The sequence below is a fragment of the Mangifera indica genome, chromosome 5, assembly GCF_011075055.1.
Source record: "Mangifera indica cultivar Alphonso chromosome 5, CATAS_Mindica_2.1, whole genome shotgun sequence".
Lineage (NCBI taxonomy): Eukaryota > Viridiplantae > Streptophyta > Magnoliopsida > Sapindales > Anacardiaceae > Mangifera > Mangifera indica.
Window position 1 is genome coordinate 16,379,642 of NC_058141.1, and position 13,243 is coordinate 16,392,884.

Genomic DNA, 13,243 nt, shown 5'->3' on the forward strand with positions numbered 1-13,243 from the left:
TTAACTAGGGGCCGAAATGAATACAAAATTTTCTTTTAATCATTTAAAATGGAAATTCTAAACACTTTACTGTTAAAACAAAAATACACTTATTTTAAAAACAAAGTTATTATTCATCACTCTGTACTATAACAACCACCATCACTTGTTAACACTATTATTATACTTTTATTATTGACAAAATTGCATCACCTATATTATTACCACTATCTCCTATCACTTTTATGATCATCGTCTTTTTATCATTATCTACATATTAATCATACTTAAGATAAAAAAATATAGGAGATCTAGAAGTTCGAGATAGCATCTTATTGTGACATATAAATATTGTTGTGAGATCGAGATGCTGCCTAAACAAAAGATTTAGGCCTTTGGGTTTTGGGTTACTTCAAGGCCAAACGACTAGTTCCCACCCAAGGTTTAGCGTTTTCTCAAATGTCCCCCCTTTAACTATGGAAACACCAAACACCCACCCATGACCGGTTAGATTTAACCAAACCCTAACAGTGGTAGGGGTAAAATCGTCATTTTTGCTATAATATTAAAAATAAACTAAAATAGAATCTATTTTGCCCCCCTAAACTTTAAAAACTAAAATTTTCCCCCAGCCTAAGTTTTAAAAAATCGCAGTTTCACCCTAGGGTTTGGTTTTGAAATCTCCGACGACCGTTCCAGCTCCGTTGCCGACGGTCTCTCCCTCCCGAAGCAGCCTCTCCTTCCGGCGAATGGTTTCCTCCCATTTGGAGGCTCGATCGACGTCGGAAACGGGAAGAGGGATGAAGAACTTCGTCGGGGAAGACGAAGTTCTTCGTCTCCCCAGGCGAAGACGAAGCCGTCGTCTTCGTCTGGGAAGACGATCGTCGTCCCAGTGGGAGGACGATCGTCTTCCCAGACGAAGACGACGGCTTCGTCTTCGTCTGGGGAGACGAAGAACTTCGTCTTCCCCGACGAAGTTCTTCGTCCCTCTTCCCGTTTCCGACTCCGATCGAGCCTCCAAATGGGAGGAAACCATTCGCCGGAAGGAGAGGCTGCTTCGGGAGGGAGAGACAGTCGGCAACGGAGCCGGAACGGTCGCCGGAAATTTCAAAACCAAACCCTAGGGTGAAATTGCTATTTTTTAAAACTTAGGCTGGGGGAAAATTTTAGCTTTTAAAGTTTAGGGGGGCAAAAGGAGATAAAATTTTTAGGCGTTAGGGTTTGGTTAAATCTAACCGGCCATGGGTGGGTGTTTGGTGTTTCCATAGTTAAAGGGGGTACATTTGAGAAAACGCTAAACCTTGGGTGGGAAATAGTCATTTGGCCTTACTTCAACCCAAACGTTGTGATTTTTTCAGTTTTTTCATGTCATTTCTTTTCAATTTACTTTCAACTTGTTTTCACATATTAGATTTAATTTAATATTTAATAATAAAATAAATCTTAAGCATCGTTTCAGAATTCAGACAACCCATTATTTTTCAATTTTGGTGAGGCCAAAAGAGTTGTTCCCACCCAAGGTATAGTGAACTCCTAATTCCCACCCACCAACTTTCAAAACCCAAACACTCACCCATAGTTTGGAAAACTATCACCTACCCTCCAAGATTAAGATGAGATTAAGAGTAAAATTGTTATTTAACATTTATATCATTTTACCTCCTTAATTTGAAAAACTAATAATTTCGTCTAAAATTAAGTTTTGAAAAAGTGATATTTCCCCCCCTACATAGGGTTTCCAATTTCACCTGCGAATTTTCGATCAATGATGGCCTATCTCTCTCTCTCCTAGTGTTGTCACTCCCTCTAGTGTTCAATATTGGATAGACGACGTCTGGATTCGATAAAATCTATATGAAGAGTAGAAACTCTTCATCTGGATCTTTGTTCTTCATCTAGACGACGACGACGACGACAACGGTTCAGATGAGGAGATCGGTCTCTTTTGGACCGTTATCATCGTCCAGACGAAGAGTTTCAACTTTTCATTTAGATTTCATTGAATCTAGACGTTATCAATCCAATATTGAACATCGGAGGGAGAAACGATATCAGGAGGGAGAGAGATCAGCCATCGTTGGCCAAAAATTCACCGACAAAATTGGAAACTCTAGGTAGGGGGTAAAATATCACTTTTCAAAACTTAATTTTGGGCAAAATTGTTAGTTTTTCAAATTAAAGAGATAAAATGATATAAATGTTAAATATTATTGTTAAATGATGATTTTGCTTTTAATCTTATCTTAATTTTGGAGGGTAGGAGTTAGTTTTTCAAACCATGGGTGGGTGTTGGGTTTTTGAAAGTTGGTGGGTGGGAATGTGATTCACTATACCATGGGTGGGAATAAGTCTTTTGGCCTTTTGGTAATAATGATTATCCGACCAAACCGCCCCTGGTATTCTGCCATTGTCAAAAGCAAATTGTCATCATTGACTTTCAGGTCACGAAACTCACAAACAACTCCTTACTGCTTTTGGTTTATGTTTATATTGGCTGCTCCGCCGACAAAAGCCACCGTAAGCTCACCGCCCACCCAAGATGATGACAGACGGGGAAATCCTGAAGAAGCTAGAGGACTCCACGAAGAACGCTAATCAGCACCAGCTGGAAACTCTTCGCTCAATCCTCCAACACCAAAGCCCTGTGTTTTATCTCCAATCGCGCCTCTCACTCTCACCTTCCAATCATACATCCATCGACGCAGCAACTTTCAAGCTGGTTGTGCCGTTATCTTCCTACGATGATTACGCTCATCACATTAATCAATTGGCAAGTCGTTCCTTTGATCACCATCACGCTGATCAGCCTCCCCTCTCCGTTGACCCGTTGGTTTGCTTCTTTTACAGGTAAAATAATAATAATACTTCTTTGCTGAACCGAGCCAAATAAAGAAAATATACATCTTTGACGTTTGATCATTGTGACAGCTCCGGGACAAGTACTATGAAGCCGAAATTGATTCCTTATTTTGATTCAGCTCTCTCAAAAGCTGCTTCACATATAGCTCACCAAGGCAGTGCCGCTATTCTTCGAAGGTCCTACTAATTTATGTTAATTTCGCCTATATAAAAATCATATTTTGTTATTGATTTAAAAATTGAACTTTAATGTAGGTTGTTTCCCCCCAAGCATGATGTTAATAAGATCCTATGTTTCATTTTCTCTGACAATATAACAACAACGAAAGGTGGGTTCAAGGTTATGGCCGCCTCTTCTTTTCCTCTGTATAGAAGTAGAAATGAGAGCTGGTCTCGACTTAGTTACTTCTCTAGTCCCGGGAAGTCATTCTTGGGTCAAATGTGAAGCACCAAATGTACTGCCATCTTCTCTGTGGTCTTAGGAATTCTGAAATTATGGATGGAATTATAAGCCCGTATGCCATAGGCTTGATTAAAGCATTTAGTTTTTTAGAATCTAATTGGGAGCAGTTATGTGATGATCTCAAAAACGGGTATCCATGTGTCGATATTAGTGACAATTCAATGAGGGATTCTGTCGTTCAGGTTCTTGGTGGACCACAACCAGAGTTATCAGAAAGGATTCGATCAATTTGTGGAGAAAGTGACTGGGCCGGGATTGTGACTAAATTATGGCCTAAGGCTCGTTACATTAAGTGTGTTGCAACTGGAAGTATGAGGCAGTATTACTCAAAAGTTAAATATTATGCAGGAAATGTTCCTGTTTTGGGAGGAGATTATTTTGCTTCAGAATGTTGTGTGGGTATTAACTTGGATATTTTTCAATCTCCAGAGACAACACGATTTGTTATACTTCCAACGGCAGCCTATTTTGAGTTTCTTCCATTTGATTTGGAAAAGAGTGACATTATAGATGAAGAAACTGTTGATATTTCTGGAGTTGAGGTTGGGAAGATGTATGAAGTGGTTGTGACTACTCATAGAGGATTTTATAGATACCGTTTAGGTGATGTTGTGAAAATTGTTGGCTTCTATAATTCTTCTCCAGAAGTGGAGTTTGTGATGAGAGCTCCAAAAAGTTCTTTTGAGATAATAACTGAAAGAGACTTGATGTCTGCCATGGAGAGTTTTCAAATGTTGCTAAGAAATGTTATGGCTGCTGAGATTGGGGAGTTTGCAAGTTTCATTAACTTGGATTTAAGCCCAAAGAAGCTAATAATTTTTCTGGAAATTAAAGAAGGGTGCATTTTTCTTCAAGAGGAGAAGTTACCAGAGGCAGCTGCAGTTCTAAGAAGTTGCTGTTCCTCGCTTGAGGATGAACTGGGAAGCATTTATAAGGTGCAAAGGACTAAAGGTGCCATAAGCCCTTTATCACTATCCATTGTGAAGCCTGGTAGCTTTGATAAGTTGTTGCTAGTAGCCATTGAGAATGGAGCATCAGCTAGTCAATATAAACCACCTAAGATCATAAGAAATCGTGAAATTGTTGAATTTATGGAAGGATGTTGTCTTGTGACTCTGTGTTTGGATGCTTTAGATGGTTAATGGATTGGGCTGAATGATCATGCATGTTTTGCTCCTGTGGATAAAAATGTATCCGCCATAGTTGATCAATGAAATTAACATCTTTTCTATAGTGCAATACATGGCGAATAACCGAAGTTTGGTTTGGTTAATGGGCAAGAATCTTCAATATGATTTGGAAAGTATAATCTTGCCAGTTTTAGAACTTTACTGGAGTTTCCAGATCATCTATGTGCACCCAGCATCAATTGTTTATTAGTGCAATTGGGATTAAAAAGCGCACACACCTGTACGAGTGTTTTCTGCTCTGTTCCATCTGGGCTTGTTAGTGTTTGCTGAAACAATTTCAGGGTCAACAAATCAGGAGCTTTGATCGAGAATCAAGGTTCGGAGGCACAAATATGAAGTTGGTGGATGGATATTTTCGCCCCAATTTCCATATTGCTGGTGCAATGCTATGGTTACGCTTCCACCTGAATATGTTGTCTTCCTTAATATTTGCATTTTCTCTGATTCTCCTAATTCATGTCCCGAAGGATGCAAAAGTTTTACATAAGAATAGTTTTTATGCTCGTATACATGCTGATATATTTCTTTTTAATGTTCACATATTTTGAGTATACAAAATAGGTAAGTATATTATGTGTTATCATGCGATTAAGTGACTTAAATTAAAAATAAATTAACACCCAATCACATATGTTTTGTAGCTCTTGGAACCAAATCTGCAACAAAGTTAGCTCTGAATTGTATGGTTCATATTTTGAAATTTGCATTGAAAATCATGTACACCTCGTCAATATTGAGTAAAATAACAAATTTTTTGAAAACTTTTTCCGGTCATGTTGCCTGTCAAAGTTGCAAGTTTCAGCTCGACTCTACAGTATCAAACCCAATCGAAGAGAGCTCAAGCTAAGTTCAAGGACACCCAATTTGAATTCTCTCCTAATTGAGGTCACACATATCCTCAATGTCAAAACACCTTCATTATAGCACAAATTGCCGTAAGGAGTTCAGGAAACTTTTCATTTTTGGATGACTTACAAAATTTTCATATCCGATCCATTTCGGACTAAACATGAAACACCACGTGAAATTGTGGCAAAACACAAGCATCTACCATCTGTATTCCTTTAACCGTGAACTTTGGTGAAGTCTTGGTTTAATCTAATCCCAGGGTACACGACGAGCATTATTAGTCTGAATAGCCATTTGGTCTCGTACGTGCAGATGAGTCAATTTCGCAACAATGTAAGTGTTGCTTTCCTAAAAGTTTGTCAAGCAGAGCAATTTTCTGCCTTACCTGAGCGTCACGAAAAGCAATTTTCTGCCTTACCTCAGCGTCACGAAAAGCAATTTTCTGCCTTACCTCAGCGTCACGAAGGCTTCAAGTCTATCGAGCATTTCAGAATACGTCTTCGGTTGGCGTCCTCAAGTGATCGCCCTGCAAGACCTTCCAGAAGCAGTAGGTGTTGAAACTTAGAACTTAACCGCCTCCAGTGCAGTGACTACCGCTTGGTGGACAGAATTTGCACAACACCAAAGTGGCAAAGTCCATATTATCTTAGTAATAGAATGGGAGCACTTGGATTGCGGCCTTCTGGAAAATGAAAAGTGAAAAAACTGTCATATACACAGAATTTATAATTCATTATTTCGGTGCACCATACATCAAACAAAGGCAGTCAATGCACCAGAGAAAGTTGACATACAATCGTGGGCCACAAGAGAATCATAAAAGTGGAAGTTGAGAACTCTTATATTTTTTCGTCGTCAAGTTTTCTCAAGCACTACATGGCCCTTATGAAATAAGAAAACAATAAGAAGAGCAGAGAACATTGGATTACAAAATTAGCTAAGATGGTATATTTCACCTAGAATCAAAAGAATCAATAAATTATACAATAAAAATTATCTTTACAATGTGGAACATGATTCAAGATTCAGGAACCATGAAAAATAAACCAACAAATGCTCCTATGTAAGCATACCCATCAGTGGGAACACCATTGTTGGGTTCAAATGAACTCGGTAATTTACAATAAGTCTAATTTCTGGAATCATAACTTTCCCTTTCTTCCCTTTGACCAGAAGAGCGATCAGTTTCAACAAATGACTGGTAGCCAGCAGAACTAGAAAGCACACCTGAGCCGCTACTGCTCATAGATCTCTCAATCTCAGCCATCTCAGCTATGATAGAAATCGGACGTTCTGGGATTGATGGGATAGACAACTCTGTTTCCAACATTTTCACAACTTGATCCATTGTTGGCCTAGCATATAACTGCGGGTGAGAACAAAGAACAGCAATCAATACATACTTCTCCAGAATTTCTGGTGTTCCCAACTCTGGCACACCATCCTCTATAACATCTAGAGCATTCCCCATCCTCACTAATGACCATGCCCAGTCTGTCACAAGAGATGGTTGACTATCTTCGTTCAAGACAAGTGCCTTCCTACCACTCAAAAGCTCCAAAAGCACAACACCAAAGCTGTACACATCACTCCTTTCTGTTAATTGCCCATACAAGGCATACTCAGGAGCAACATATCCCATTGTCCCGGCCACCCTAGTACTCAAATGAGTCAGGCCCTCAGGTGTGAACTTTGCAAGTCCAAAATCTGCTACCTTGGGCTCAAATTTCTCATCCAAGAGTATATTACTAGCTTTAATATCCCTATGAAAGATCGCTGGTTGTGCACCATAATGCAAATAAGCCAATCCTCTTGCCGTTCCTAGAGCAATCTTCTGCCTAATAGGCCAACTGAGCTTACTCTCCACAGAACCAAACAAATGATCATATACACTCCCATTTCTCATCAAATCACACACAATAATTCTCTGGTGACCCTCTAATGGAGTTGTAGCAATACAGTATCCCCTCAAAGCCACAAGGTTCACATGCCTAACACTCGCAATAACCTCTACCTCATGAGTAAAATTGGCGTCACCTGAAGCAGAACAATTCTTGAACCTCTTGAAAGCAACCTCAGAACCATCAGGCAAAACTCCCTTATAAACATTACCATACCCTCCTCTCCCAATTATATTGTCCCTAGAGAAATTCCTAGTTGCTTTCTTAATCTCATCAAATGTGAACCTAATCAAATGAGTACTCTCACTGATGGACTCCAATCCCATTTCCACATTACTGCTAACGTCTCTCTGCCTCATTTTCCTTTTTAATATCACACGCTTATGCCATAAAAACCAAATCCCAGTAAGAATTAACAGCAATACAATACTACACACAACTGAAACAACAATAATCACGACTTTCTTATTTGCACTACTGTCTTCTGATCCACTAGGACCAAGCCCAAACAGACAGCTGCTAGTACCTTCATCGGTGGGTCCAAACTGATTCGCATCCGCTGCCGCATAAATCGACGGATACGCCCCGCAGTCGGATAAGTTCCCAACTGAACTTCCCGTCAAATACGACGCGGTCAAGCTGGACAAGGTCGTCGTACAAGTCGCACAGGGAGCACTGTTTTTCAGCGACTGATTACAGCTGGAGACGACGTCATTTAATACGGTCTTCGGAATCAAGTGCTCAAACTGCGATCTCGTAGTGATGTTCATACATCCTTGAGATATCCAACTCGTTTCGTATCCGCAACGCGACCGAATATCAAAATTGGGCAGAAAATCTTTGGTAAGGTTTTGGAAAGCTTGCCAGCATGACTCGGACGAGTTGAGTGGAGGCAAAAAATTTCCAGTGCGTCGTAGGTAATCAGAATGGACGAGTCGGAGCCCTTGCCGGATATACTGACACTCAGCTAAAAGGTCCATGTTGGGAGGGATGGACCCGGTAATCAGCGGCCGCAAAACATTAAAATCAAGCGGGCACGATACGTTGGCATTAGCAGTCTGCTGAGCCGTAACAGCGGTTCGAAAGTCCGTTAAGTGTAGAACGAAAAAGAAGAAAAGAATGAATTGCAAATTCGACATCTTATAATTAGAGTTAGGGTTTGTTGGTGATAAGGAGGATGAATGTTAGAATCAGAAAGGTGTAGTTGCACATGGGTTGGAAATGTATTATTTGGCTGACGGGGTTTGACTTTTCGGAGATGGAGGCTGACGCAGAGGCTGACAGATGAACTAAAGATTATGCAAGCAGCCACTTTGGCAGTTACGGAAAGTAATCGCAGTAGTTTCCAAGAGGGAGATGGTGGACGCTGAAAACGGGAAACACTACCTTCTTAGTTGCTTTCTAAATGACTTGTTTTATTTGTATATTCACTGCTGCCTGGGCTCTGCCACCTTACTTGGTGGGTACTGTTACCGGAGTAGCCTAGTTTGACCAGTTCTACTTGTTGACCTATTCAACTCTCTCTGTGTTTTTGTCATTGGTGATTGCATGAGCTTCAGTAAGTGTGAAAGTGCGTACATCATTATATAATGACGACAAGAAAAGGGAGAAATTGAGAAAGGTGGTAGGTCGGGCTCGGAGCACGAAGAGCTATTCACAAACCCACCTAATCCAGTACTTATTTAACAAAATTCAATTATTAAAAAAAAAAAATTGTTCTGACCAATTGATAAACACAAGAACGAAAATGTCCTTCTGAGTTTTCAATACTACTTTTGACTCTGTTCTTAACTGTTTCCTTAGAGTCAAAGTTAAAAGCTATCTTATTCTTAAATTAGTTGTAGAAAGAGGTGAAGAAGAGGAAGGACACCCACAAGATGACCAGACACAAAGAATTGTGGAGTGGAGTGGATTGTGTCTGCTTATTCTTGAACCAGTAATATTCAATGTGTCTCTTTTTAACAAGCGACATTCAATTTTGGCTGCTCAAAACCATATCGTTTCAGCAACCTTGATTCCTTGCGTGGAGTTTTTGATTTCTCTCTATATAATTTGTAATGATAGTGAACCAAGTGTGTGTGTGTGTGTATATATATATATATATATATATATATATATATATATATATATATATATATATATAATCAGAGCTATCTGTGAATTTTGACAAGAATTTTTGTAGAATTTTCAACTTTTAATGATTTTGTAATCAAATTTGTTACGATAAATATATAAATAAATCCAGATTTTAAAAAAAGTAAAATCACTATATGCCACCCATATTATGATGAGTTGATAATTTTTTCTTAAAATTTATTAGTTTATTTGTTTTTCACTTTTATTCATAAAAATAATTAAATAAAAAAAAATGAATCATTTCTTCCCAGGATAATTTTTCTTTCCTGTCTCTATCCTTACCATAATCACTATCACTACATTGCTAATTCCATGTGAAAACCCACCACTATCTCCCTCAAAAATCACCTTTACTAACAATTCATAGTGTTTTATTGCTCTCCTCACATGCGACTAATGTGCCTTAGCTTTCATTTGCCTTTATTCTAACCTTAATTTCATTTCTTCCAAAGTCAGTGGGAGTCTTATTACTAATAATAATGGTTTGATCACCATGTCATAGGGTTTATGCATCCAACTATTCCAAATAAAGTTTTCTGGTTACAAAATAATAATAATAATAATAATAATAATACAAAAAAATGATAACAATAAAAGACTTCTCAATATGTGTTTAGATAGAACTTCAATTGTGGTTTCTAAGATTGTAGTTTTATTCAAGAGTAAAACAACAACAATATTAAGAGCTAAGATATAAAGGAGAGTTAAGGAGGTTGCTATAGTGAAGAAACGGGCTAGAGAGGTTTTCATATTTGATAGCTAGAGATAGGAGGATTCGAGAGAGAAAAAAACAATAATAGATTGTATCTTATTCCATCCAATGTACTTATGGGACATTATCACCATTAAGAAAAGAATCGTACGATTGGAAAATAGTTTTGAAAACTATCAAGTATTCATTTTGTTTAGTGTTATGGGGTATGACGAGTTGCCAAGACTAATTTTTGTTGTTAAATGCAATGATTTGTCTTTCAAGCATGATTTAGAGTTAGAACAAATTGTTATGCAATTATGGTTTTAAATTTGTTCAGATAAATTATATATTGAGTCTTGTTCTATATAGTTGTCTGTAATTTTCCAATTCTTTATCACGAGAAATTCTATGAATGGTTTTAAAACTTAATTTTATTGAATTTTGTTATTTGTTTCAACCTTATTAATTACTCAACTATTTCATATAATAATTTTTATTTATAGGAGTGAATGATAAGTGCAAACAAATTTCAAATTTAAAAGGGGGAAAATGTTATTTTATCAAAATTTGGGCGGGAAATAGGGCGACCGTTGAAAAAATTAATAAAAAATTATGTTAACTAGTTTCACGAAAGAGTTGTAAAGGCCAAACAATACGCAACAAACAAACCTATTTCAATCGGTAACTAAAGACAAACTCTTTTTGTCAAATTAGAAATAAATTATTTTAGCCAAATGGTGAAGCTACTTTTATAAAATGAAATGAAAAATTACAAGTAAATCGAAGTCCATCAAGTGTTAACAAATACAGGGCTCACATGGTTCAATGATCGTGCACGTAACCTCACCTCTAATACTAGAGAGAACCGTCTCTGTCCCTCGAAGCTTCTTGACATGGATAAGAAGTTGGCAGCTCTTCATTTCAAGTGTACGACATCCACAGTTTTGTTTTCTTTTGCATTAATAATTTTAAGTACTGGAATATCTAAGCAATAACGTGGCATAAATTCAGAAACCAGTTAACGTTGAAGCGGTTGAGTTACTAGGAATTCATGTGCGCCTCTTTTCTCCCTCTCTCTATAATTTTGATTGGTATGTTTTGTTCATTAACAATCTTTCTGATTCTTCTGTGGATGTTTCTGCTTTTGCGATCTCAGTTTATGGGTGTTTGGTCTTCTTCTTCACTTGTTCTCTGCAATTGGTTTAAACAACTAATTTTTTTCACTTTCTTCTGACTTTGAGCCGTTTTAACTTGTAAAATGTTCGTTTCGTAAGTTGCACATGAATTCGAATAGCTTGCAATATGTTTCCTCTGTTTGTATTTGATCTTATTCTTTGCAGTAACTTGCATCAATCCCATAACTTTCCTCTCAAGTTAGCTGTTGTTTCTCATCTTCTCTCTATGTTATTGTTATTTTTTAACTCACAATATGGCTTTCTTCTCATGTTTTTGGATCCTATTTGCAGAGAAAGTAGATGCTCTGTTTTTGGTGAAGGTGAAATTTCAATCTTTTCACCTTATGATCTTTGTATATGGAGAAGAAGGAGAGCACAAGCTCCCCTGTTGGAGCACTTGAGGATCACTTCAGGAGTGAAGACTCGGAATCATGTTCTTCAAAAGAACCCGCCGCAGAATCCGAAGCAAAATCAAATTCCAAATCCAATTCTCGCTGGCATGGATTTGCTAAGTTATTCAGAAGTAAATCTAAAACACCGATAGCTTCATTGTATCCTCTGAATGTCCTCAAGCTCTCCATAAGAAAGAGCAGTAGTATGAAAGAGGGTATTGACACTGATCCATGCAATTCAAAGTCGCAGCAGAAGATTTTCTCTCTGTACGAGCTTCAAACTGCCACCAATAATTTCAGTTTTGGTACGTATTTGTAATGTGGGCAAAAGGCAAAAATTCTATTTTGAAACAAAATATAAATTTTTTTATTTGCTTTTTTAGTAGAAAATCTGATTGGAAAAGGGGGTTCTGCTGAAGTTTACAAGGGGCGTTTGCGAGATGGAGAATATGTGGCAATCAAACGGCTAACACGAGGTACAGCTAATGAGATGACAGCAGATTTTCTATCAGAGCTTGGGATTATGGCTCATGTCAACCATCCTAATACTGCTAAATTAATTGGGTATGGAGTTGAAGGAGGCTTGCACATTGTTCTTGAATTGTCTTCAAATGGAAGCTTAGCTTCTCTACTCTATGGTTGGTGACTGATTATAAAACATAGCTGCCAACCATTTCACGTAAATTATGTACCATTTTCAGAAAAAAACTAATCTTAATCATTACAGGCGTGAAGGAGAAACTGAAATGGAGCATTCGGTATAAGATTGCTTTAGGGATAGCTGAGGGCTTACTATATCTTCATCAAGGTCGTCAAAGGAGAATCATCCACAGAGATATTAAAGCTGCCAATATTTTGCTCACTGAGTACTTTGTACCGCAGGTATATATATCTGCGAATTGATGAAGCTTTGTTGCGTTTTCTCACTAATTAGAGCTTTAAATTCAGATTTGTTATTTTGGGCTAGCAAAATGGTTACCAGGGGAATGGACTGACCACACAGTATCCAAAGTTGAAGGCGCATTTGGGTTGGTAAAGCAACCATTTTTACCTGCAGTCGTCCATTCAAAATCTATCTTGAAAAAATAACCAGCATTGGCCTCTGATATAATTATTGCAGTTCTCTTACTCCTGCCTTCTTGCATGCGATAGTATTTTTTTATTATTTTTAATTAAATATAATAATTTTTTTTATTTTTTTATTTTTATTAAATTTTATTCAACATAATAATAATTTATATCCAATAATTTTTAAAATAATTTGTCTTCAAAATAATATTTTAAATTTAATAATAAAATACTACCAAAATTAAACACCCCCTTCAGAGAATCCATATCTATTGATAAAATTGATTTCATCTATTGTTCAACTCCTGAATGGAAATCTTAGCTGCTTGAAAATTCATCAAATTTAGAAGATTACAAGTCAACCAAAATGAATAGCTTTCTTCAGAATCGAAATTCAAGTTTTCCTGGTCAATTGTGGTGACATGCCGGCGTCTGGGCAAACTTTCCATCTTCTGTCGTACCCCAAATACATCTCAATACCGTAGTACTTTAAACGGCAGGGCACAGAGCGTACGAATACAGAAGAAAAAAATCTCC

General features: G+C 37.6%; 3 protein-coding genes across 9 annotated transcripts; 2 read left to right on the forward strand and 1 right to left on the reverse strand.

The window, feature by feature from the left end:
• The first annotated feature begins 2,375 nt into the window (after window positions 1-2,375).
• On the forward strand, window positions 2,376-5,000 carry LOC123216829 (probable indole-3-acetic acid-amido synthetase GH3.6). Its single transcript, XM_044637414.1, is given in 4 exon segments — window positions 2,376-2,826; window positions 2,908-3,015; window positions 3,094-3,254; window positions 3,257-5,000. Coding segments are annotated over 4 exon segments (1,764 nt in total). The 5' UTR covers window positions 2,376-2,518; the 3' UTR covers window positions 4,444-5,000.
• Window positions 5,001-5,335: 335 nt separating this feature from the next.
• On the reverse strand, window positions 5,336-8,778 carry LOC123216828 (probable LRR receptor-like serine/threonine-protein kinase RKF3). The gene is made up of 2 exons (XM_044637413.1): window positions 6,414-8,778; window positions 5,336-6,022 (listed from the first exon to the last, which is right to left on the reverse strand). Exon 1 carries the CDS (start codon window positions 8,378-8,380, stop codon window positions 6,470-6,472), a length of 1,911 nt encoding a protein of 636 aa, XP_044493348.1. The 5' UTR covers window positions 8,381-8,778; the 3' UTR covers window positions 5,336-6,022; window positions 6,414-6,469.
• A 2,078-nt stretch (window positions 8,779-10,856) lies between these two features.
• On the forward strand, window positions 10,857-12,766 carry LOC123217394 (receptor-like cytosolic serine/threonine-protein kinase RBK2). Of its 7 annotated transcripts, none has more exons than XM_044638407.1 (5): window positions 10,857-10,998; window positions 11,538-11,943; window positions 12,022-12,276; window positions 12,366-12,520; window positions 12,587-12,766. In XM_044638407.1, exons 2-5 carry the CDS (start codon window positions 11,604-11,606, stop codon window positions 12,725-12,727), a joined length of 891 nt encoding a protein of 296 aa, XP_044494342.1. In that variant the 5' UTR covers window positions 10,857-10,998; window positions 11,538-11,603; the 3' UTR covers window positions 12,728-12,766. The 7 variants fall into 7 exon arrangements, with proteins under 7 accessions (XP_044494342.1, XP_044494343.1, XP_044494341.1 ...); XM_044638408.1 differs by lacking the exon at window positions 10,857-10,998 and adding an exon at window positions 11,013-11,124; XM_044638406.1 differs by lacking the exon at window positions 10,857-10,998 and adding an exon at window positions 11,020-11,162.
• Window positions 12,767-13,243: the final 477 nt, after the last annotated feature.

What these genes read in the sequence shown, in the direction of transcription:
- LOC123216828 (XM_044637413.1), bottom strand. Translation starts at nt 8,380, where the DNA reads ATGTCGAATTTGCAATTCATTCTTTTCTTCTTTTTCGTTCTACACTTA.
- LOC123217394 (XM_044638407.1), top strand. Translation starts at nt 11,604, where the DNA reads ATGGAGAAGAAGGAGAGCACAAGCTCCCCTGTTGGAGCACTTGAGGAT. An exon ending in CACCAATAATTTCAGTTTTG is followed by an intron (nt 11,944 to 12,021) that starts GTACGTATTTGT and finishes TTGCTTTTTTAG; the next exon opens with TAGAAAATCTGATTGGAAAA. An exon ending in CTTAGCTTCTCTACTCTATG is followed by an intron (nt 12,277 to 12,365) that starts GTTGGTGACTGA and finishes TAATCATTACAG; the next exon opens with GCGTGAAGGAGAAACTGAAA.